The 25,658-nt window shown below is 36.5% G+C and overlaps 1 protein-coding gene across 1 annotated transcript in view; it reads left to right on the forward strand.

Annotated features, from left to right (window-relative positions):
- Nucleotides 1-384: 384 nt before the first annotated feature.
- The window catches only part of MALRD1 (MAM and LDL receptor class A domain containing 1), a 695,880-nt gene continuing 670,606 nt past the window's right edge, over nt 385-25,658 (forward strand). Inside the window, exons 1-2 of the mRNA XM_032166926.2 lie at nt 385-721; nt 24,185-24,325. Coding sequence (XP_032022817.1) covers nt 523-721; nt 24,185-24,325 — 340 coding nt within the window. The 5' untranslated portion in view covers nt 385-522. The remainder of the gene's footprint in view (nt 722-24,184; nt 24,326-25,658) is intronic.

The raw sequence follows: 25,658 nt of genomic DNA on the forward strand, positions 1-25,658 counted from the left end.
AATAATGGATACGCATTTTATTTTCATAGAGCAATTCTAATAATTGGGCCTGAAATTTTGAATATGTTTTAGTGTGCACAGTAATGTTCTAAATTACGTGAATGTGATTGAGACTAGGAATTAAGACAGACCATTTTTATGTAATTTATAGCTTTATTGTGGTTGCCTCTCCCCTGCTATTTATTTGCCTGGCCTTTATTTTTTACAAATGTCTTTCAGGAGATAGCATGTCCATAAAGGCTTAAATTGTGTAAATATGGCATACAGGGGGCAATAATCATCTGTAGTTAGCTAGATACAGAACCGGTGCAATTACTCAAGTTAAATATTTTCTAAAGTCACTCCTCTGAAACAGTAAATTAACTGCCTGGGGAGTAATTTGTTAGAGTTGCAGATAGTTACCAATAGTATCCATTTATAAGAAGCAAATCTGGGAAAGGAAGAATAGAGAAATAAAAGAATGTTTCCAATGATGGACTTACTTATTACAACTGCCTGATCTCTAGTAGACAATACCAAGTAATGCTCTTCTTCCTGGACAGAATGTTGGCATTCCCCATGAATGAAGCTTTTTATTTCCTTTGGATTGCCTGTGTTTTCAATTCTACACTGGGTCAACAAGGAACAGAAAGCTTTCAGTGTGACAATGGAGTCTCCTTGCCTCCTGACAGCATTTGTGACTTCACAGATCAGTGTGGGGATAGCAGTGATGAACGGCACTGTAAGTGACATTCTCCTTTCTCCAGTTTCAATTCCCTGTACAGCCTGAAACCAGGGCCTCTGAGCAGTCTGGGAGATTTGGCTTGATACTTGGCTCTGTATGGATTTTATCATATATACCTTTAGTGTAGATCAGAAACTAAGATATATTGTTTACTAAAGAGATGAGTTCATATATAAAAATTATCAAATCGTGAAGATTTTCTCACCTGATGGAATATATTTTTCAGTCAGTTTTTACTGATTATGAAGAAGGAGTGCTAATCAAAAATGTAGCTTTTGATGTTATGTGAGTGAAACAAAATTTAAAAACTCATTAATGCAGCTGTAAAATGCTATGATGGAGATCAACAGCTTACATGTGAATTTAATGTGGAAATATTTGAAATGAATTTTAGATTGGATGGGTAGATTTTATTTTCATTTACAGAACACTACTATCAAGTGGGTTGGTACCAATTGCGTGTGGGATACAACTCTGGCTTTTGTCCTTTGATTTCAGAGTAGTAGAAGGGCACAAGCTTCGGAGAATGCAAGACCTAGATTTATGTCCTGGACGAGTCATCCAGGACCCAAATCTCGTGTGATTTTGAACTTTATTTTATTATAAGAGGTCATGAGATGAGATAAAGCAACTCTCACAGGTGGGAAAACGCCCCATGGCATACTGGGAGAACACTAATAAACAGGAAGAAGCTTACCAAGGGAAGACATGGGTAACGACATGTATGTTCCTGTCATTTCTATTGCAGTATGCAATCTTGAGGGTTCACCATCTTTCAGCAATGGAGACTAGTGTCATTTTTACACACATTCGCCCTTCATAAACCACATTTTCATAAAATTACCAGGGGCTCATTGTGGGTTCATAGTAGCTATTGGTGCAATTAATTATCCAGAGGCACGAATTCTATTATTGTAGGTCACTTAACTCAAACATATATCTTCTTTTTTTATTCAGATAAAATATCAATTCATGTTTACAGAATTCATTCTCTTCTGCTAAAATAAGGTTCTACATATTTGATTTTGCCGTTGTTTGCCTTCCATTTATATATTCAGTTGCTATTACATTAAAACCATAAGAGTGATTACTGAAGAACTTTTTTCTCTGTAGAATGAAACTGGCTAATAATATTTTTCCCTTAGTTTGGGATAGCTGTCATGCTGTTACTACTCAGTAACCATTCAATACCAAGTGCAGCCAAGGGCAAAGATTCATTTGTATTTGTCCAATTTCCCCAGAGACGCTAACTGTGGGCTTGTTGCCCCTTGCTCTGGATTGTCTGGGAGAGCCCTTACTGTTCCTTGATGAGCAGCAAAGAGGAACGACTTGGTTGGTTTGACAAGCAGTGCCAAGTCCCTTCCATTATTAATCTCTGTGAAGCTTCCTTCAGTACCCTGGCTGTGATAATATGCATGGTCCTGCTTCAGAGAAAAGGTTAACGTGAAGAAATGGAAAGCTGCTGAATAGGAAAGGTCTTGGCTGCGTGAAAAATTCTAATAACTTGCAGCCGTGGAAGGAAGTGAAGGCATAGATCTGTCGAATAAACAGATTTCATTTTAAATGTTACATGGAGAGGTCACCTTTTGGCCTTCTTGCTTTTCATTTTCATTTCTGAGAAGTTTCCACTTTGGCATTTTATTTAAAATGTGGGTGAGAATCTGCAGATAAAAATTGAGAATCACTTTAAAGCATGAATTTCTTTTGTATATCACACTAGAAGAAACTATTGTGAAGAAATAGCAATGGCCAAGCAATTGCACTCATGGAAACTTGTGATGCTAAACTTATAGATTAGATTTTTTTTAAACTAGCTTTATAAGGATTTACAGTAGCCACATTAAAAAAAAAGCCCCCTTTAACATCTAACTTGTGTGCCCTTTACAGAAATAGATTAATATGTCAACTTTTCTGAATAAAATTGACATAGCTGAAGTTAAATTTCTGATGCCTCCGGTGCTATTAATACATTTTTGAAAATAAGTTCTTGGACAGGGATGCAAGATAGCAGCCACTACAGGCTTGGGAGTAAAAGTCCCTCTCAATTTCCGACTGTTGGAAGAACTCGAAGGCCAGAAAGGAGTAGGAGATGGCATGGTGAGCTAGGGTCTAGAAGATGATGAAGATATGACATTTACAAGATGGACAGGGATGATAATTGGGCCTCCAAGAACAATTTATGAAAACTGAATATCGGCCGGGCGTGGTGGCTCACGCCTGTAATCCTAGCACTTTGAGAAGCCGAGGCGGGCGGATCACAAGGTCAGCAGATCGAGATCATCCTGGCTCACAGTGAAACCCTGTCTCTATTAAAAATACAAAAAATTAGCCGGGTGTGGTGGCGGGCACCTGTAGTCCCAGCTACTTGGGAGGCTGAGGCAGGAGAATGGTGTGAACCCAGGAGGTGGAGCTTGCAGTGAGCTGAGATGGCACCACTGCACTCCAGCCTGGGCGACAGAGTGAGACTCTGTCTCAAAAAAAAGAAAAAAAAAAAAAAAAAAGAAAACCGAATATACAGCCTTGAAATAGAATGTGGACCTAAATATCCAGAAGTACTCCCATTGTAAGATTTGTAACAAAAATTAATATGAATGGAGTTAATAGCTTTGATGGCTTGGTGGATTCAAAAGCCATGTCAGTGCTAGCAAAATGGCAGAATTCATATAGCATCAAAGTTGTCCTGCAAGAGCATTGGTGCCTAATGATGTCTAAAGAAAATAAACAGTATTACAGCAAGTAATCAAAAAGAAAAACCGCAGGCCCTTCCCCTTTCCCCCCATTCGATTTAAGTAGTCTTCATTTTCCACAGTAGTAAATTTTCTAGATAACGTCTTGTAGACCTCAAAGTACTGGAAAGGAAGCTCCCATTCAAAGGAAATTTATCTTAACATACTGTAAATGATACTTTTTTTTGTCCATTTGAAATATATAAGTTGTGCTATAATAAATCCTCCTGTCAAGTGTAACCACTGTCCACATAGTTGAACTGGCATCAAGAAGGTATTTAAATTGATTCCCATCAAAACTGGTGGGGCACATCTAACTCAACTGTGAAAAGACACATCACACAATCACCTTGCTGCTGATTACACGGCCTGGGGTCTCTGCCTTCTCCCCTTACCCTCCCCTTACCCTCCCAACTCCCACCCTCCCTGCAACAACAGCCCTCTAGCCTGGGGGGCTTGTTAGAGTAGACATGAAGGTTTCAGTTTGCAGCCTGTAGGACTGCAGCTGGGTGTGGGGGGTGCTTCGCCTGCACCCCTGGTTTCTTTAAGTCTTAAATGATGCCCCTTACAAGCCATCATCCTGTTCCCGTGCTCCTCTACTCCTGCCCTTGGCCGAAGCATAGGTTGTAACCCTTCTGCTCCCCTCTGAGATTGGCCTTCGGTAAGGAATTCAGGGCTTTCCCCATATCTTCTCTCCCCCACCTTTATCGAGGGGTGATGCTTTTTCTTCCCTCCTCCTCAAGTTCCTTTTTGCACTGTCACTACCCAACACCTTCTATGATACTTCCTTGCTTTTGCCGGAAGCTATCAGGTAAGGTTGGAAAGAATCTCTGACCTCCTTGATTAATTTTGGGACTGTACTTACTCACTCTTCACCAGCCTGGGAAATGAAGATTGGGTCCTCAGCCCTGCCACCCTCTGCTGTCATCAGCTGATGCATTGTTTTTAGCTCAGGTTTTGATAAGGTGAAAAGATTAGTCACCAGGGTTACTTAGGCCTGCCAGCTCTCTGAGTCTTTGGTGGTTGAATGTGGAGAGAGGCCACATGAAGACACTTGTGAGCACACATGATCTCTCTGAATTGTTTTACTTTCCTGTAATTGCTTTTGTTTTTAAAAATTGAAGAAGTTTTAAACAAGGCTTTCATTTGGTCGTCGTTGCAATCCATTGGGGTCTAGTTTGGAATCTGACAACTGGAACAAAAAGAACCTTGAATCCGGTTCATGCCTTGGTTTTGGTGCTTCTGCTGCTTCTCAAGATCCTCAGCAGGAATTAAGAAAGAAGCTGGTGTGGACAGCAGATCTCTGAAATTGGGGAGCTTGACCTCCTGGCAAATTGCTTCGTCTTTCCACTTTCTGTTCAGGACCACTAAATGATGAAATGTGGGTGTATACAGAATTAAAAGCAGAAAAGCAATTCATTGTGTACTAAAGGTTTTTATTTGTTTTGTTTTGTTTTTTAGTATTTGTGTAAAACCACCTTTTGTAGCAGCAACTAACAAGTCTGAAAAGCAATTGATGTTTCCATTAATCTTTTTCTGAGGGAAAACCTTAGTTCTAAGGATTTGACATCCTGTAAGTGAAGTTTAACCTAACAGTATTCCACACGCAGTCTTTATTGTCAGAACATCGCCTGACTTCAATACAATAAAAAAAAGCTGTGTGTTAAAAAAAAAGAAAATAAGTTCTTATTTTACACGAACTTCTTTTTTAGAATATGTAAACCTTTTATTTTTACTCAGTATTGTTTTAAGAAATTAGAAAAAAAAAGTGAGTCCTCAAGATTAAATAAATTCCATTTTCACATGATATTAAGCACTTAACCTATAGTGAACTAAAAAAGCAATTTGTAGGTCTAATAACTGTTTGGGTCTAGTGTTGATGAGAATCCCTCTTTTAGGACCTATTAACATGCTTAGCAAGGGAAATATAAGTTGTGGTACTGGTCTGTGTAATTTTTTTTTTAAATTTAAAATGATTTAAAAATAGCTTTTTAAGTCATATTTTTTAAAAAGTGTGTTACATTGCTTCTGTGCTGACTCACATTGGCTAGTCTTCGTTCTCTTTTATTATTTTTATTTTTACTTTTTATCAATATTACTTTTAATTGACAAGTTTTAATTGTATACAATTATGGGGTACACAGTGTTATATAATATAAGTATATAATGTGGAATGATTAAATCAAGCAAAGTAATCCATTGCTTTGCAAAGCATTGCAAATCCATTTGCAAGTCCATTGCCTCACTTATCATTGTTTTTGCGACGAGACATTGAAATTTACTCTTAGTTATTTTTAAATATATAATACATTAATATTGACTGTAGTCACCCTGTTATGCAATAGATCTCAGAACTTACTCTGCTTATCTATCCGAAACTTTGTGGCTTTTATTAACTTCTCATTATTGCCGCCTATACCCCAGTGTCTGGTAATCATCATTTTATTTTCTGCTTCTCTAAGTTCAGTGATTTTTGTTTCCACATGTAGTGAGATTGTGTGATATTTGTCTTTTGGTGCCTGGCTTGTTTCACTTAGCATAATGTCCTTCAGGTTCATTCGTGTTGTCACGAATGACAGGATTTCCTTCTTTTTTGACTGATAGTGTTTCACTGTGTGTACATACCACATTTTCTTTATGCATCCATTGATGTACACTTAAATTGATTCTACATCTTGGCAATTGTGAATAGTACTGCAATAAACATAGGAGTGCAGATAACCCTTCAATAAACTGTTTTTCTCTTCTTCAGAAATATACCTAGAATTGGGATTGATGGATCATATGGTAGCTTAATTTTTAATATTTGAGAAAGCTCTGTATAGTTTTCCATAATGACAATACTAATTTACATTCACACCAACAATGTACAAGAGCTCCCTTATTTCTGCATTCTGCCAGCACTTGTTGTCTTTCATCTATTTTTGATAAAAGCCATTCTAACAGATATGAGATTATATCCCATTGTGGTAGTAATTTGCATTTTCCTAAGATTAGTAATACTGAAAATTTTTTTAATGTACCTATTGAACATTTGAATGTCTTCTTTTGAGTAATATCTGCTGAGGTCCTTTGCCCACTTTTAAATCAGGATATTATTTTCTTGCTATGAAGTTGCTTGAGCTCCTTATATATTCTGAGTATCAACCATTATCAGATGTGTGGTTTACAAATATTTTCTACCATTCTGTGGATTTTGTCTTTACTTTGTTAATTGTCATCTTTGCTGTGCAGAGGCTTTTTAGTTTAATGCAGTCCTATTTGTGTATTTTTGTTTTTGTTGCCTGGGCTTTTGGGGACATAGCCAAAATCGATTGCCCATACCAATGTCATGGAGCTTTCCTCCATCTTTGCTTTTACAGGTAGAAGTTTTATAGTTTAAGGTCTTATGTTTAAGTCTTTAATCCATTTCAAATTGATTATTTCACATGGTGTGATTTAAGGGTCCAGTTTCCTTCATCTGCATATGGATGTCCAGTTTTTCTAACATTGTTTACTGAGAAGACTGTCCTTTCTCCCTTGTGTGTTCCTGTCACTTTTGCCAAAGTCAATTGACCATGAATGTGTGGGTTGATAGACACTTAATACAGGAACAGAACACCAAATGCTGCATGTTCTCACTTTTAAGTAGGAGCTAAACATGGAGTGCATATGGACACAAAGAGGGGAACAACAGACATTAGGGACTGCTTAAGGGAAGAGGGAGGAAGGTGAGGATCGAAAAACCACCTATTGAGTACTATTCTTATTACCTGGGTAGCGAAATAATCTACACAAACTCTCATGACACACAATTTACCTATATAACAAACTTGCACATGTACCCTTGAACTTAAAATTAGAGTTAAAAAAAAGCGTTGCTTTATTTCTGGGCTTTCTAGCTTGTTCTGTTGGTCTATGTGTCTATTTTTGTGGGTCTATTTTTATGTTTTGATTACAGTTGCTTTATAGTATATTTTGAAACCAGATAGTATAATGCCTCCAGCTTTGTTCTTTTTTGCTCAAGATCATTTTGGCTACTTGGAATCTTTTGTGATTTTATATGAATTTAAGTTTTTTTTTTCTATTTCTGTGAAAATTACATTGGAATTTTGATAGGGATTGCATTAAATCTGTAGATCGCTTAGAGTGCTATGGGCATTTTGACAATATTAATTTTTTAAATCCTTGAATATGGAATACCTTTTCTTGTAATTGTGTTTTCTTCAGTTTAATTCTTGGTGTTTTATAGTTTTCAGTATGCAGATCTTTCACCTTGTTAATTAAATGTATACCTAAGTATTATACTTTATATGCTGCTATTGTAAATGGGGTTGTTTTCTCAATATTTTTTGGATAGTTTCTTATTAGTATACAGAAAAACGATTGATTTTTCTATGTTGCTTTTGTATCCTTCAATGTTATTGAATTTTTTATTAGTTTTAACAGTTTTTTGTTGAGTCTTTTGGGTTTCTACATATAAGATTATGTCATATGCAAACAGGTACACTTTTACTTCTTTCTTTCTGATCTGAATGCCTTTTATTTCTTTCTCTTGCCTAAATGTTCTGGCTAGGACTTTCAGGACTATGCTGAAAATTGGTGGTGAGAATAGGTATTTTTGTTTTGTCCCTGATCTTAGAAAAAAAAGTTTTCAACATTTCGCTGTTAAATATGATGTTTACTACCTGTTGGTCATATGGCTTTTATTGTATTCTCTCTGTAAGTAATCTGTTGAAATATTTTATTATAAAATGATTTTGAATTTTTCAAATGCTTTCTCTGAATCTATTGAGATGATTATATGGTTTTTATCGTTCATTCTGTTAATGTGGTGTATCACATTAATTAATTTGCGTATGTGGAACCATACTTACAGTCCTGAGCTAAATCCCACTTGATCATGCCGAATGATTCTTTCAATGTGTTGTTGAACTCAGTTTGCAAATATTTTGTTGAAAAATGTTTGCATCTGTGTTCATCAGGAATATTGGCTTGCAACTTTTATCCTTTAAGTGCCCCCATCTGGCTTTATTATCTAGGTAATGCTGGTCTCATAAAGTGACTTTTTATCTATTCAGCCACTCTGTGTCTTTTGATGAATTCAGTACATTTAAGGAAATTATTAATAGGTAATTAAGTATATTTATTAGTTGCTGGCACCATCAAGGTGCCAGCAGATTCAGTGTCTGGTGCCCTCTTCTTGGTCTGCAGACAGCTGCCTTCTTATTGAGACTTCACATAGCACAGAGACAGATCACCTCTCCTGTGGCTGTTCTTGAGAGGGCAGTCGTCCATTCATGCAGTCACCATCCTCATGATCTCATAACTTCCCAAAGGCCCCACCTTCCAATACTATTGCATTGGGAATTAGGGTTTTAAATATGAATTTAAGGGGACACACACATTCAGCTTATAAGTACCACAGAATTATGTATGCAAGAAATCTAAAAATAAATATGTAAAGCCTATCTGAAGAAAATCAGAAAAACACAGATGTGCAGAAAAAAGACTTATGACAAGACTATGCTTCTTAATGGGGTGTTTCAATGGTGTGAATAGGTCCATTTTCATGGAATCAATTTAATTACGTTCTAGTACAAAATCTAACAAGGATAAACTTTGGAACCTGATAAAGTGTCTTCAAAGTTTATCTAGAAAAATGAGAGATAAATAGCTAGAAAGAGGGAGAAGAAAAAGAGAAAGAATTTTCATTAGTAGGTATGATAGTGTAGCATGTAAACTACACCAATATTATGAAAGTTTATAATTAGAAAAGAATGTGATTGTTAAAAATATTAACCATATGTGTAACATATTTAACAAATAAAGTTGGCCTTCCAAATTAGTTGGGAAAACAAAATAGCTGATAATAATTTCAGCTGATTTGTATACGGTACTTACTGTATGCCAAGCACTGTTAAATAATCTCCATCCAGTGTCTTGTTTAATTTTTACCAAATGCAAACATAGTAGGAATAGTAGTTTTATTGTTGTTCCTATTTTACAGCTTGAGGAAATGAGACTTAGGCTAGGTAAAAGAAAATGCCAGAGGACACAGAACTGTTCCATGGAACAGCTGGAATTCACAAACAATTCTATCTGATCCTGAAACATCAATACCAACCACCATACCATGCTGTTTTTATTACATACAACAAATGAATATGAGGCAATTTCATGAAATACATTTCTTATCTGCTCCAGACACCAAAAATTTCTAAAGATAAAATGTTAAATATTAACAATGAAGCCATAATCTTTATTGCCCCTAATAATCAGAAAAGTCAAGGAAAGTTTCTCTTTTTCTTTGATGTGTAATAGATTTTCAAAATATGTTTGTTGAATATTGATAATTGAATAAGTATTGGGGTGGGGAAGACCTTTGTAAGTGTTAAATGAAAGAAGAAAACTTTAAAACTCAGTAAATTAGAATATATAAATTAAAAGTTTCAGTATATCAAAATATTGCAAGTAAAATGAAAGAGGAAAAAGGTCTGCAATATAGCACACCAATAATTCTTTTCCAGGTCAATAAATCAAAGATGCATTTTTCTTTCATAAAAATATAGGTAAAATTCTTGAAAACAACTCACACACACAAAAAGAGAAATGACCATGTATGATGAAGTTATCAACTTCACTATTAATTGTAAATTACAATTGAAAACAAAAAGCTGCCAATGTTTTTAAAATAAAATAAATATGAAAACTAAAAAAAGCATGTGCATTCTTGGGAAGGGCATAAGAAGATGGATACTACTTCAGGCAAGAGAATTATAAATTCTACCTTTCTTTGTTTAGTATTTTTATAATATGAAAGAGGATTTAAAAAGTGTTCATGCCCTTTAACTGGTAATTTTACTTTTAGAAATTTATTCTAAGAAACAAAATGAGTTCATGCAAAAAGTCTCCTCACAGTACCATCTCATATGGTAGAATTAGGAAGTCATTTAATTTTATGATATTAGGTTAATGTTTAAATAAATTATGATGCATCGATAATATGGACATCTGTGCAGCCATTTGTCATAATTTTTGATGCTATCTAAAAATGAGAAAGTGCTCATGATATATTGTTATGAGAAAAACCATGGTTACCCATCAATATATGTATTGTACTTAAAAATATAGTACGGCACACTGCACGTAAAATATGACGTGGAATTATCTCTGTGTGTTGAGCTTATACATCACTTTTCCTTTTTGTATATCTTTATGATTTCAACTTTTCTAAAATAGCATCTATTATTTTTGGGGTTTTGTTTTATTTTTTGAGATGGATTCTTGCTCTGTTGCCCAGGCTGGAATGCAATGGCATGATCTCGGCTCACTGCAACCTCTGCCTCCTGGTTCAAGCGATTCTCCTGCCTCAACCTCCCAAGTAGCTGGAACTACAGGTGCATGTCACTATACCCTACTAATTTTTTTGTATTTTTCTTAGTAGACATGGGGTTTCACTGTGTTGGCCAGGCTGGTCTTGAACTCCTGACCTCAAGTGATCCGCCCACTGTGGCCTCCCAAAGTGCTGGGATTATAGATGTGAGCCACTGTGCTGGCCCTCTGCATCTATTTTTTTTATAATGAATATAAAATTGTATTTTAAAATGATCTAATAAACAGCCTTCCTATTAGCAATTGTGCTTATTTGAGAAATGAGAGCAAGATAATATTAGGCATATATGCCATGTAACAGGATTCATTTTCTTTCTTTCTCATTTCTATGTTTTTTCTCAAACTAATGAAAAAGGTTTTCTGTTGTTGTTGTTGTTGTTGTTGCAGATGTTATTTTTTAATCAGAGTAAGGAAATTGAGAATTTGCTAGTAAAATAATTTGTCAAAGTTATATTAGCAAAGGCAGTCAATATCGGCAAGAAAAGTGTTTATGTAGCAGGGTTAAATCGTGCATTGTCTAGTCCTATTTGTGTTCAGAGTCTGGCACTTTTCCTTCCCCATCACAACTGCCCATCTGGGTGTCAATCTTTTTATTTTGTTTTGGAGCACAGTGTCTGGGCTCTCTTTTGTGTGTTTGTGTGCACGTGCATGTGTGTGTACCCAGAAGTATCCACCGATGTTTCTGGTGTTAAGCCTTCTGCCCCATGCAGTTGTTTTATGTACGTTACCTTACAGCAGTAAGAGGAGCTCATTGTGGTTCCTCTGTGCTGGTGTTTCTTTGAAGGCAACAACTTGTCTGCAGGTTTGAGCTCAGCTTCCCTGCCGCTCCCTGATGCTGGCCTAGAAGTTGTTTAACCATCACACAAGGTGAACACAGTTCCTTTTTGATGTATTTTCTGGAAATCAGGTCCTTTTTTCTCTCTCCGGTCCCTTCCCCCAATCTACCTCCTTCAAAGTCATGCCCATCTTTCCTACCCTCTTCTCAGGCCCCTTACCCTTGCCTGGCCTCCCAGGGATGGGGTCTTCTCACTCTCCCATTATGGTTTTCCAATTCTAATTCTATGGAGTTAAGCCTATGCCCTCTGTTATTCAGACATACTAGCTATTCAAGGACCAATTCTTAGTCAAAATTGGATAGTGTATTTTTCCTTGTATTTCATTTATAATGGTTCTAACATTCCTAGAGGCAATGACCAGAGAGAGGTCACAGAGTAGATGGTGAAGAAAAAAGAAAAACACAGTTTTTAAGATTTCAAGGTTTGTCGGCAAAGTTATCTACCTTGAAGATTCTAGAGTGTCAAAGCAGCCTTATACCATGTGCAGCAGCACTATCACAACAGTAAAGACATGGAATCAGCCTAAATGCCCATCAGTGATAGACTGGATTAAGAAAATATGGAATACTATGTAGCCATAAAAAGGAATGTGATCATGTCCTTTTCAGGGACGTGGATGGAACTGGAAGCCATTATCCTCGGCAAACTAACACAGTAACAGAAAACCAAATACCACATGTTCTCACTTATAAGTGGGACCTGAGCAATGAGATCACATGGACACAGGGAGGGGAACAACACACACTGGGGCCTGTCAGAGGGTGGGGGGTCATCAAAAGGGAGAGCATCAGGAAGAATAGCTAATGGATGCTGGGCTTAATACCTAGGTAATGGGATGATCTGTGTAGCAAACCACCACGGGACACGTTTACCTATGTAACAAACTCGCATATCCAGCACATGTAACCCTGAACTTAAAATAAAAGTTGAAAATAAAAAAAAAGAAGAAAAGAAATATTGCATTATAGTACAATTGGATATATAAACAATAGAATTGAGAAAACAGAAATAAATCCTTACATTTATGGTCAAACAACAACAATAACACCACACTGAACTCCTTGTTGAAACTTTTACTGATGTAGATTCTGAAAATTTTCCAGTGAACAGGATATAGCAAATGATTTTTACAAGTACTTACTTGTAACTAGTATTTCAATGGTATGAATGTTTATTGGGAATTTTATCATTTATTTTAGTTAAAATAAACATACCTACTAAAGCTTTTTATTTTTTCTATCCTATCTTTCTCCTTCCTTCAATGCTATTTTATTATTATTTATTCAACGCTTTTTATTTCTATGCTATCTTTTCTCCTTCCCTCAATGCTATTTTTCTTCCAAGAGAGTTAATTTTAATCTTGCTCCCATGGATGGACTTCAGAGAGACCTTGAACTGGGTATGTCTTTTTTTTTTTTTCTTTTGGGATGTATGTCTATTAGATTCCTTCTGTTATTTTGAAAACACTCTTCATAAAACACTTTTTATGTCAAATAATACCATTAGAACTTTTCACTCTTGTCAATTGTTGTATGACTTAGATGCTGGTGTATACAGTGGTATAACAGAAATCATTTTCTTTAATATATTTTGGTGTCTATAATTGCTTCCTAGTTGTAGACTGTTTTGTGTCATAATGGGCAATGGAAATATAAAAGAAAAGATGAACCATAAGTAATGTGGATTGTTCTTTCATCTCTGGGTGTGATGTACAAAACTGGCAGTGCTTCCCGCCCGTGAACACATGAAAGCATTGAACTGAGGAAGTGTTCTCAGCATATTCTGAAAATTGGCTGCACAGTGACTCTTCTAGGGAGAATCTAAAACTTTACCAGAATTTTATTTTAACCCATCTTATAGGGTTTCTTATCACAATTCCAATAAAAGATGCCTTCTATCAATTAGGGCAAATTTGGTGGGGTCATGTACCCTAGTGAGATTTTAATTTAAAAAAAGAATTATTTCTGTATGAAATTATAACATTCTTCCAGAGCTGCAAACAGTTTCTCTAGTATTTTAAGGAGCTCATGAAAATGCAAAATAGTAACCCCATTCCATCAGGAAATTTACCTAGTTCTCCCTCTTCTAGAAGACTGATTAGCAATTAGAGTGAATAAATATTTAATAGACCGGCTGGTAGTACTGGTTTACTGACTTAGTGAATGGAGGAATATTCAGTTGCACTATTTTCTTTCACCATGGAATTGGATAAAACTACTCAGTCTTGCAATGTAGTCTGCTCGTATTTTGTGGCTCAAGTGTGCAAATTGATATCACACAAGAAGAATATTCAGTTTGTGAGCTCCCTTTGAAGATTTCAAAGACAACTGGCAACATCAAATGGTGAATTGTCTCTTCCAAAGCAAAATGTCTTCTGGGCCCATATCTGTACATAGATAGAACCCCTGCCATGCCTGTCATGCCATGTACATTTTTCTGCTTATAAGCAAAAATGTTTGTAAGTAAATATTATTTCTTCATATACTTGTTGACACTTTAAGCTTGGCTAGGAATTCTGAGAGAAGCCTGACATTCTGTTTTGAAAGCTATCAAATTTATGAAGGCAAAGACCTTGAATCACAGCTTTTAAATAAATTTCCATCAGAGAAATATGAATAGAATATAATGTTCTCTACTACCCAGAAATAATTGTGACTTTCCACTGGATAAGTCTTGAAATGCTTGATTGAATTTGGAAAATAAATTTTACTTATTTTGAGAGAAATTGAAAACCTATTTGGGAAAAAAAATGACAGGAGTTCATTTGTTCGTGAATTAGCTTAATGAAAAATTTGTCCATGCAAGAGATTAAACTTTCTATTTAGGGCCCTGTATTTATCGTTACAGAAACTACTAAAAAGCCATTACATCTTCTGGCCAAATCGCTACTCTGGAATAGAGAATTATTTGTAAATAGCCATACGACACTTCTAATACTTGAGTGAATACTGCTGTAAGCTCGAGTGAATGCTATACCTTGTTAATATTTCTGCAAATATCATCAGACACCTGCAAACACTGAAGACCTCCTTTGAAGGTTACGAATCCTCAGGCAATCATAAAGTTGAAACATGTTCTGGTAACCCTTTTTTCATTGATGTAGATAGCATTGATGACACAATCCTTGCCAAAGATGTTCTCAAGACTTGAGGATAAAGGCAACTGTATATGACAAGAATCCAGTTGAAGGAATATTGGATAATTCTGGTGTGAACTCTAACAGAACTCATTTAATTCACTATAGTATGCCTTTGTGACTTAGAGTTTTTCTTGTTTATATGTCAAGGAAAATATTAAAATTTAATTCAGTGTAAAAGATAACAAATATATACTTGATAAACACTAGTTAGTACTTTTAAATCACCAAGCCAAATAGTAGCAGTCTTTCACTGACATTTATTCTTGAGAATTATGACATTTTACTTCCACTTAATTGGAATATTTTGGATTCATTTAATTCTTTTCAGGAACCGGCTGCTAATTTTTACATTAATTGAGAGTAAGGGAAGTTATTCTTTATGAAAACATTTTTGTATGTTATCTAAATGAAGTAAATGGTTTTCCAGAACAATATGATGAATTGTATGTACAATTTTGTGACAATGTAATACATAGTGTGTTAGTCCATTTTGTGTTGCTATCCTAGAATCTTTCAGACTAGGTAATTTATTAAAAAAAAAAAGTTTGATCTGGCACATGGCTCTGCAGGCTGCGGAAGCATGACACCAGCATCTGCTTGGCTTCTGGTAAGGAAGCTTCTACTCATGGCAGAAGGCAATGGGGGAGCAGGTGTGTCATGTTGTGAGACAGGAAGCAAGGGAGAGGAGAAGGTGCAAAGCTCCTTTAAACAACCAGCTCACTTGTGAACTAACAGTGAGAACTCACTCATTACCATGGGGAGGGCACCAAGCTATTCATAGGGGATTCATCTCCATGACCCAAACACCTCCTACCAGGCTCCACCTCTAACATTGGAGATCACATTTCAATGTGAGATTTGGAGGGGTCACACATCCAAACCATATCACATCACTTTACTCAAAAAGGGATAAAACACACTCACAAACTTGGAAAAGAAGGAAACTGCCTCAACATAATAAAAGCCATATATGAGAAACCCACAGCTAACATCACACTTGATGGTGAAAGACTGAAAGCCTTTCCTTTAAGATCAGGAACAAGACAGGAATGACCATTTTTATCACTTCTATTTGGCATAGTTTTGAAAGTTTTAGACAGTGTATTCAGGCAAGAAAAATTTAAAGGCGTTCAAATTGGAAAGGAAGAAGTAAAAGTATCTCTATTCATAGACAACATGATCTTAAATGTAGATTCTATTTTTAAAAAATCCTGTTAGAACTAGTTAAAAAACTCAGCAAAGTTGCAGGATACAAAACAAACACACAAAACTCAGTTCCATTTTAGTACACTAATGATGAACAGTCTGAAAATGAAATGAATAAACCGATTTCATTTACAATAGCATCAAGAAGAATAAAATACTGAGGAATAAACTAGACTAAAGAGACAGAAATCTTTTATATTGAAAACTATGTCATTGTTGAAAGACATTTACAAAGATATAAATGGAAAAGATATTCTGTGTCCATAGATTGGAAGATTTAATATTGTTAAGATTTCAATACTACCGAAAGCAATCTACAAATTCAGTGCAATCTCAGTCAAAATTTCAATAATTTTTCTTCTGTAAAAGTAGCAAAATTTATCCTAAAATTCATGTGGAATCTCAAGGAACCTCAAATAACCAAAAAAAAACCATATAAATAAAAACCTGGGAAAAGAAGAAAGTAAGAGGTCTAACACTTTCTGATTTCAAACCTTATTAAAAAGCTACAGTACCTGAGTGTGGTATTGACATAAAGACAGCCATCTAGACCATGGAATAGAATAGAGAGCCCAGAAATAAACTTTCAAATATATGGTCAAGTGAGTTTTGAGAAGAGACCCGAGACCAATGGGGAAAGAACAGTCTTTTCAAAAAAGGTGGTGGGAAAATTGGGTAGCCACAAGCAAAATAATTAGAGTTGGACCCTTACCTTATTCCATATACAACAAGGTACCTCAAAATGGATTGAAGACCTAAATATAAGAGCTAAAACTGTAAAACTTAGTAACATAGGAGAAAAGCTTCATAATATTAGATGTGGTGAAGATTTATTCAATATGACACCAACAGCACAGACAACAAAAGAAAATAGATACATTGACTTCATCGAAATTAAAAACTTCTATTCATCAAAGTACAGTATCAACAGAGTGAAAAGGCAATCAGCGGAGTAGCAGAAAATATTTGCGAATCATGCATCTGATAAAAAATCGATATCACAATGTAAAAAGAACTATAGCTCAACAACAATGACAAAAGACAAATAACCTAATTAAAAAATGAACAAAGACTTTGAATAGATATTTCTCAAAAAAGATACATAAATGTCCAGTAAGCACATGAAAAGATACTCAACATTGTTCATCATTAGGGAAATACAAATAAAAACCATAATGGATACCACTTCACACCCATTGTGATGGCTATTATAACCATCCAAAAAATCTCCTAGAAAATAATGTATTTAGGAAGATTTGCAGAAATTGGAACACTTGTGCTTTTCTGGTGGGAATGTAAAATGTTGTAGCCACTTTGGAAAACAGATGGCAATTCCTCAAAATATTAGAAATGGAATTACCATATGATATAGCATTTTCACTTATGGATATATACCCCAAAGAAACCAAAGCAGGGAATTGAACAGGTATTTGTACACCCATGTTCACAGCAGTGTTGTTCACAATAGCCCAAAGCTGAAACCACTCAAGTGTCCATTGACAGATGAATGGATAAACAAAATTTTATATGCTACGACATAGATCAACCTTGAAGATGCTATGCTAAGTGAAATAAGCAACTCACATACACACAGAAAAACATACACTATATGATTCCTCTTATATGAGTTACCTACAATACTCTAATTCATGGAGACAGAAGGTAGAATTGTGGTTGCCAGGGGTTGAGTAGGGAGAAATGGAAAGGTGGTGTTTAATGGGTACAAAGTTTCAGTTTTGCAAGATGGAATGACTTCTGGGTACAGATGACGGTGATGGTTGCTTAACAGTGTGAATATACTGAATACCACAGAACTATACACTTAAAAATGATTAAAATTACATGCCTGTAATTCCAACACTTTGGGAGGCTGAGGCTGGTGGATTACTTGAACCCAAGAGTTCAAGATTAGCCTGAGTAACATGGCAAAACACCATCTCAGCCGGGCGCGGTGGCTCACGCTTGTAATCCCAGCACTTTGGGAGGCCAAGGCGGGCGGATGACGAGGTCAGGAGATCGAGACCACGGTGAAACCCCGTCTCTACTAAAAATAGAAAAAATTAGCCGGGCGTGGTGGCGGGCGCCTGTAGTCCCAGCTACTCGGAGAGGCTGAGGCAGGAGAATGGCATGAACCCGGGAGGCGGAGCTTGCAGTGAGCCGAGATAGCGCCACTGCACTCCAGCCTGGGCGACAGAGCGAGACTCCGTCTCAAAAAAAAAACCAAAAAAACAAACAAAAAAAACACCATCTCTACAAAATGCAAAAAATTAGCTAGGTGTGGTGGTGTGCACCTGTAGTTCCAGCTATTCAGGAGGCTGAGATGGCAGTATCACTTGAGCCTGGGGAGGTCAAGGCCACAACGAGCCATGATTGCGCCATCACACTCCAGCCTAGGTGACAGAACAAGGCCCTGTCTCAAAAAAAAAAAAAAAGTTTATGTAATGTATATTTTACCACAGTAATGAAACAAGGGTAGGACTCTGATGGGAAGACTACAACTGCCTTATAGAACCTCTAAGAGGAAGAGAAATGTACATCATTAATATTGACCTGGGGAAAATTTTGAAATAAGTGTGCTTTCTATCTCGTCTCTTCCCTTGCTAGATTTTTCATAATTCTTACATTGTGTTCTGTCTTCTAAGAATATTATGTTGTGATGCTTTACCCAGACCATACTTTCCAGAGTTAATCCTGAGTTCTGGATTATCTGAGTTTCTTCACCATTACTACAATGAAAATGTATCCTACTCATTCATATTTTTTCAAAAGCATGCCCCAAGCTGACTGTCACTTTGGCATATTATTTAATATTTTTCTTTCCATTATCGTGTTAAAGATCAAAACTATGAGGAATTCTTTAATGGTTCTATAATGAAAGAATCTGACAATGTGGAACCCAACTCAGGAGATAATTGTGGCTTCCAAGCAACCTTCCAATCCTCCCTCTGACTGCACTACATCTGACCTTTGGGATTATAAAATTGAACAGAAAGTGATACGTTGCCCAAGTTCAAAAAGTCCAGGAACTTGTATTCTACTGATAAGTTCCTGTATAGCACTCCTAATTGTTCATTATATTGTCCAACTTTGGCGTTATTACTTCACACTATTTAGTGATGGCTGCAATCTACATTGTGACAGATTTTATTACACAGATAGTTTCAGACTTGAATGTGGATGTGTGGCATATGAAGTTAAAAGGTAAACCAGCTATAATTCAAGGAAAATTATTCAAATTGTTTAAAATGTGTAATTCTCTATTGGGGAAAATGAGTACTCAGAAAATTTTCTGATGTATATTTGAGTCATCTGGAACTTATTAGAAGTTCAGGATTGCTTTTTTTTTTTTTTGGTAAGAATTAATTGAAAACCTGTGCTCATTAGATTAATTTTGTAACAAATAGAACGCTTGTTGAGACTATTTAGATGAATAAATGTTTTATTTAGCTATTTCTTTCTATTTCTTACACTCAGAAGTTATTTATCTTGTGTATTAAAAAAAACAAAGAATATTGCAAACAGACATCAACTAAGTAATTGTATTGCAGGGAAATGGTATTTAAAAAATGTTTGGCCACCTGTGTGAGAATGTGTGTATCTTTCATACCCATAATTCTTGAAATATGGTGATAAAATAATTTAGAATATCTTATAATCCTAGGTCATCGTAAAAATTGTTGAGAACCAAAAGAAACTTGAAAATAGATACATACTTAGGTCAATACATGCATAGCTAATTGAATCTCACATTCACACAAACACATATACAAGTGACTATATAATTTAGTTCCCTTTTTTGTTCAACCAGATTCCTTGGATAACTAGGAGTCTGTAAGGTAATAATTTGGATATTCCAGCTATCCTAAATATTTCAAAGGCCTCATAGAAATTGTATATTTAATCATAGTATGATTCATTGACTAATAGAATTTCTTTGCTTTTGAAGAGAATGACATCAACTCTATCTATTCCTTAGGCTGACTAGGAGCTCCGATAGAGCTTTAATTCTAGTTCAGTAAAAAAAATGGGACAGTGGATTAATAATTATGCCTCAGAGGAGAGCTTTAAGAGCTATGGTTCTGGAGTACAAAAACTTGTGTTCCATTCTCCACACTAGCACTCACTAGCTGGTCTATCTTGAGCAAGTTACTTAAAGTCTGCAAGACATCATCTGAGTTATCTTATCTTTAAAATGGAAGAATAGGCTTGCTTCATGAGGCTTTCTTCTTGCTTCATCTGAAGCTTTCTTCTTGCTTCATAAGAAATAAGTTACTTCGGCTGGGCGCGGTGGCTCACGCCTATAATGCCAGCACTTTGGGAGGCTGAGGTGGGCGGATCACGAGGTCAGGAGATGGAGACCATCCTGGCTAACACGGTGAAACCCCATCTCTACTAAAAATACAAAATATTAGCCAGGTGTGGTGGCAGGCGCCTGTAGTCCCAGCTACTTGGGAGGCTGAGGCAGGAGAATGGCATGAACCCGGGAGGCGGAGGTTGCAGTGAGCTGAGATCGCGCTGCTGCACTCCAACCTGGGAGACACAGCGAGACTCTCTCTCAAAAAAAAAAAAGAAAAAGAAAAGAAAAAGAAGTAAGTTACTTCAAGTGGAATCCCAGCACAGAACAATTACCTCAATAAATTGTAGCAATGAGGGTTCTTGTTGTTATTATACAATACAGCTGGTTGGCAAATTTTTAAAAAAATAACGGATCTAGGAGTAAAATTAATGGAATAGGCCATCGTGATGAAGCAGGGTTCACGGAATGTGATTGGCTGAATCCACAGATGCTGAACCCACAGACATGCAAGCTTCATTATCAATGGCCTGTTTTATTGATTTTACTCCTAGATCCCTTATTTTGAAAGATTTTGACAACCAGTGGTATTCTGTAATAATAACAAGGTTCCTTATTGCTGCCATTTATTGAGGTAATTGTTTTGTGATAGGATGAAATGAAAATTATGTTCTTTTGACTGGGTTGCCAAGCACTGTTGAACTATTAACCAGCATGTTTGCTCCAGCTACAGCTAGTGCAACTAGTCAGGAAATGAAGGAACTTGTCAGAGTGATGCAGGCATGCAAATGAGCCCTGAAATTAGGGCTTAGCCTGGGAGGGTTCTCAGATTCACCCAGGAAAGAATTCACTAAAAGAAGTTTCAGAGTCATAGTGGAAACGCTTTGGATATATAGTCAATTGTTCAACAATTATTAAAATCATGCTCAAGGTCTGCTTCTGTGCAGGTGCAGAGTTCAAGTTCAATGCAATTAAAAGCCACTTTCTACTGCAACAGAGTTTTGTTCAAGTAATTAAAAAAAAAGTGGAAATCTCAAAGCCAAGTGGTTCTGGTGATGGAACAGAAAGTGTAAAATCTCCATGGTTTTTTAAAGTTTGTTCTTTCTACTTTCTCCAAGCTCACTGTATTAATCTTATTTTTAATCTGTTTTGTTAGGCAACTCTGAGTCAAGCTTAAAAGAGGATTAGAGTTAAGGAAATTAGGAGAATATCTTTTGCTCCTTTTTGCCACTATGGAACATGTTATTCTGAACTACAGGGTGAAAAAACAAGAAAGGAGAACAAAGCATTATGTAAAATATATTGGCTATAGCAAAAGTATTAAATGTGAATTGTGGAAATTAAAAAAAAAATTCAGGCTGGGTGTGGTGTCTCATGCCTGTAATCCCAGTACTTTGAGAGGCTGAGGCGGGTGGATCACTTGAGGTCAGGAGTTCGAGACCAGCTTGGCCAGCATGGTGAAACCCTGTCTCTACTAAAAATACAAAAAAAAAAAGAAAAAAAAGACAGCTGGGTATGGCAGCACACACCTGTAATCCCAGCTACTCTGGAGGCTGAGGTAGGAGAATCACTTGAACCAGGAGGTGGAGGTTGTGGCAAGCCGAGATTGCACCACTGCACTTCAGCCTGGGCAACAGAAAGAAATTCTGTCTCAAAAAAAAAAAAAAAAAATTCAGAGTTGAGCTGGTGCTGTTAAACATCAATCTTTTATTTTACTGAATTGTAGCTGCTTCATGCGGAGCAGGACTAACTCATAGGTAGTGCACCTGGAGCCATGCTTGCGGGGTATTGGCAACTGCAGTTATACCCATTGTTATTTACGTGCAAATTAAGGAGCAGATTAATGCAAATTGAGGGGCAGGCTATTTAGAAATCCCTAGAAAAGGGCCGAGTGCGGTTGCTCATGCCTGTAATCCCAGCACTTTGGGAGGCCGAGGCAGGTGGATCACCTGAGGTCAGGAGTTCGAGACCAGCCTGACCAACATGGAGAAAACCCATCTCTACTAAAAATACAAAATTAGCCAGGCATGTTGGTGCATGCCTGTAATCCCAGCTACTTGGGAGGCAGAGGCAGGAGAATTGCTTGAACCCAGAAGGCAGAGGTTGTGGTGAGCCAAGATTGTGCCATTGCACTCCAGCCTGGGCAACAAGAGCAAAACGCCGTCTCAAAAAAAAAAAAAAGGGAAGAAAGAAAGAGAAAGCAAGCGAGAAAGAAAGAAAGAAATCTCTAGAAAGGGAATGGTAACTTTTGGGTCATTGCCACAGCATTTCGAAACTGTCATGGCACTAGTGGGAGTGTCTTATGCTAATGAGCAATGAGAGCAGCTAGGGATTGTTTTGTAGCTATCTGCGGGTTTCTGCCGGCTTCTTCACTTCATCCTGACTGGACCAGATCCTATTTTGGTCAGCAGGGCTGTGACCAGAAAATAAGTAGTTATCATTCCCCTACTTCAAAAGGATCATCTTTATAGTTGCTGAGGAACACAACCTGGGGAGGGACCATTTGTGGTTGAGATCATCTATTTTTAGAATGTGACATTCCTAGACATTACATGGGTAGATGTTATGAACAAATGTGCTCCAGTTCTTCTGTTTCTCCCTAGTTCTTGGATCACCCAGAGAAAGAGTCAGAAATGTCTTTGTTGTGATTGAAAACACTAAACTTTCCTCAAACACAGATTCAATGATGAGGTGCTGTACTTAATTTCAGGAGTATGTCTCAGCCACTGATGGTTGAGTTTCCATCAGAGGGGTCTCTGTGATTTGATCTGCCCAAACCTGAAATTCTGATATGCCTGCATGGCACGAAGATGGAAGCTGAGTTTTAAGATGTAACCTTAATAATAATTCCTTGTAAGTTATGGTACCTAACAGTTTTAAGGTATAATGGCCTCTTGCTATCCATGGATAGCAAGTCTGTGATATAAAATGATGTATTTGCGTATAACCTATGCATATCCTCCTGTGTACTTTAAATCATCTCTAGACAATTTATAATACCTCAGACAATGTAAATATTAATACTGTGTAAATAGTTGGTATTCTTTAGGCAATAACAAGAAAAAATCTGTACGTGTTCAGTACAGATGCAATTTTTTTCCCAAATATTTTTTATCTGCCATTGATTGAATCCACAGATGAGGAGTCCATAGACGCAGAGGGCCAACTGCATTTTTATATGTATTATATCGTAGATCTTCATAGCAATTGCCTGAGAGACACAGGACAGGATGTTATTGTTCTAATTTTGCAAGTAAAGAAAAGGCTTGCTATGGTTGAATAGTTAAGCTAAGACACTCAGTTAATAAGAATCAAAATCAGGATGAGGTCCTCAGTCTTCTGATCCTATGTCATGTGGCATTCTTTCTATTAGAACACACTGTTTCTCGTTGTGGTAACTTATTAGAATATTGGATGCATAAAAAGCTTTGCATTAATAAAGTAGACTTAGACTTATAAGGAATAATCTTTATGTTGACTTATGTTTGTCATTTGTTGCTAAACTTTATTTTTCTGCTATTGTCTTATTTTATTTTATTTTATTTTATTTTTTGAGACGGAGTCTCGCTCTGTCGCCCAGGCTGGAGTGCAGTGGCGCTATCTCGGCTCACTGCAAGCTCCGCCTCCTGGGTTCATGCCATTCTCCTGCCTCAGCCTCTCGGAGTAGCTGGGACTACAGGCGCCTGCCACCACGCCCGGCTAATTTTTTGTATTTTTATTAGAGACGGGGTTTCACCGTGGTCTCGATCTCCTGACCTCGTGATCCGCCCGCTTCGGCCTCCCAAAGTGCTGAGATTATAAGCGTGAGCCACCGCGCCTGGCCTGTCTTATTTTTTAAAAAGCTAAACACAGTTGTGAAAACCAGTTTTTCTTCTTTCTCATTAGGTTTGAATTATGAAAGATGTGATTTTGAGGATGGTCTCTGTAATATGGCTGAAGATCAGAGTCTGCAACCTAGTTGGACAAAGAGAAATGGGATGACTGGTCTATCACCTCCATTTTATGATCACAGTGGTGATGTGTCTGGTAAATGCTTTAAATTTATTTTCTCCCCTTTCTCCCTTCCCCCTTTCCTTCCTTCCCTCCCTTCCTTCTTTGTTCTTTCCCACCTCCCTTTCTTCCATTCCCCGCCAAATGTTTAATTAGGGAAACAGAATCTTGTCTGATATTTACATATTTGTAATTAAAATGTCTAATTTTATGCATTCTTTAACCAGTTTCAAAATATTTATGATTTTAAAATATCACATCAGATTCTCACAATTGGGTTCCTTGGATTCCAATAGGTCTATTTAGAGAATAATTGGGATTTTCCAGTTTTTCTTATTCTTTTTGGAAGTTGTAAAACATAAATGGGACAATATACCTAGATTAATTAGTCAAATTACTTTTATTCTGGCTGGACTGATTTCAGCTCTGTCTAGTCCACTTGTTTAATCAAGCTGACTAGAAAGCTCTGCTGAACTGCTCTCTAGACTTTGAGGTAGCTCTGGAGCCAGAAATTTCTTCATTTATTGACTAATAAACTCCATTCATTCAACATCGGGTACCGGGTGTTTAAGATGTATTAGGGAGCAAAAATGGACTCCATGCCTGCCCTCATCTGATAAGTTTACACGTGGTAGAAAAAGAGGTAACACATTTCCTTGCATAACTAAAAGCTAGTTATTTTTATAAGTGATACTTCCCTCAAATAAATTCAATTAAATATTAAAATATGGTTTTTGCCCTGGAGGTAATTTGAAACAAGCAAATGTTCAGGCATTGGATGTTAGTTTGGCAGTGTTTTCATAAATATTATGCATGCAGAGTAGACTCCCTGGTCTGTCCCTCCCTAGCTGTAAAATCTTAAATTAAGTTTTGAGCCTTAGTTTTCACAATTTTAAGAGGGGAAATAATGATGCTAAATTTTTAAGATGGTTATTTTAAGAACTACATGAAAAATTGTTGATAGAGCTTATAGAAAACCTGGCACTCAAACATTGATGTTTAGTCCATTTCTGAATAATTTTGGTGTTGCTAATGTTACCTCTATATTGATAAGATGGAGTTTCTTAATTTGTTTGGCTTTAATGTCAAAAATTACTTTTGTTTAGAATTCTTGACCATTTTTAGGAATCAGCCAGTTTTATTACCAAAAAGAGTCCACCTTCACAAATAGTAACAAGCACTAACTGCAATATAGGAAACCTTTATTACAGATTTAGTTATGTTAGATGGTGATATTGAATCTTGCTCCCAATCTAACGGCCATTGCAGTCTTACAGATTGCTGATTCCATATGTTTCTCCTTTGTTTCTTTGTTTTACTCAAGGTTTTTCACAGCACATATTTATTTACTGTAGACTTTTGTCAGTGG

Source organism: Hylobates moloch, unplaced genomic scaffold (genome assembly GCF_009828535.3).
Source record: "Hylobates moloch isolate HMO894 unplaced genomic scaffold, HMol_V3 SCAFFOLD_2, whole genome shotgun sequence".
NCBI classification, from domain to species: domain Eukaryota; kingdom Metazoa; phylum Chordata; class Mammalia; order Primates; family Hylobatidae; genus Hylobates; species Hylobates moloch.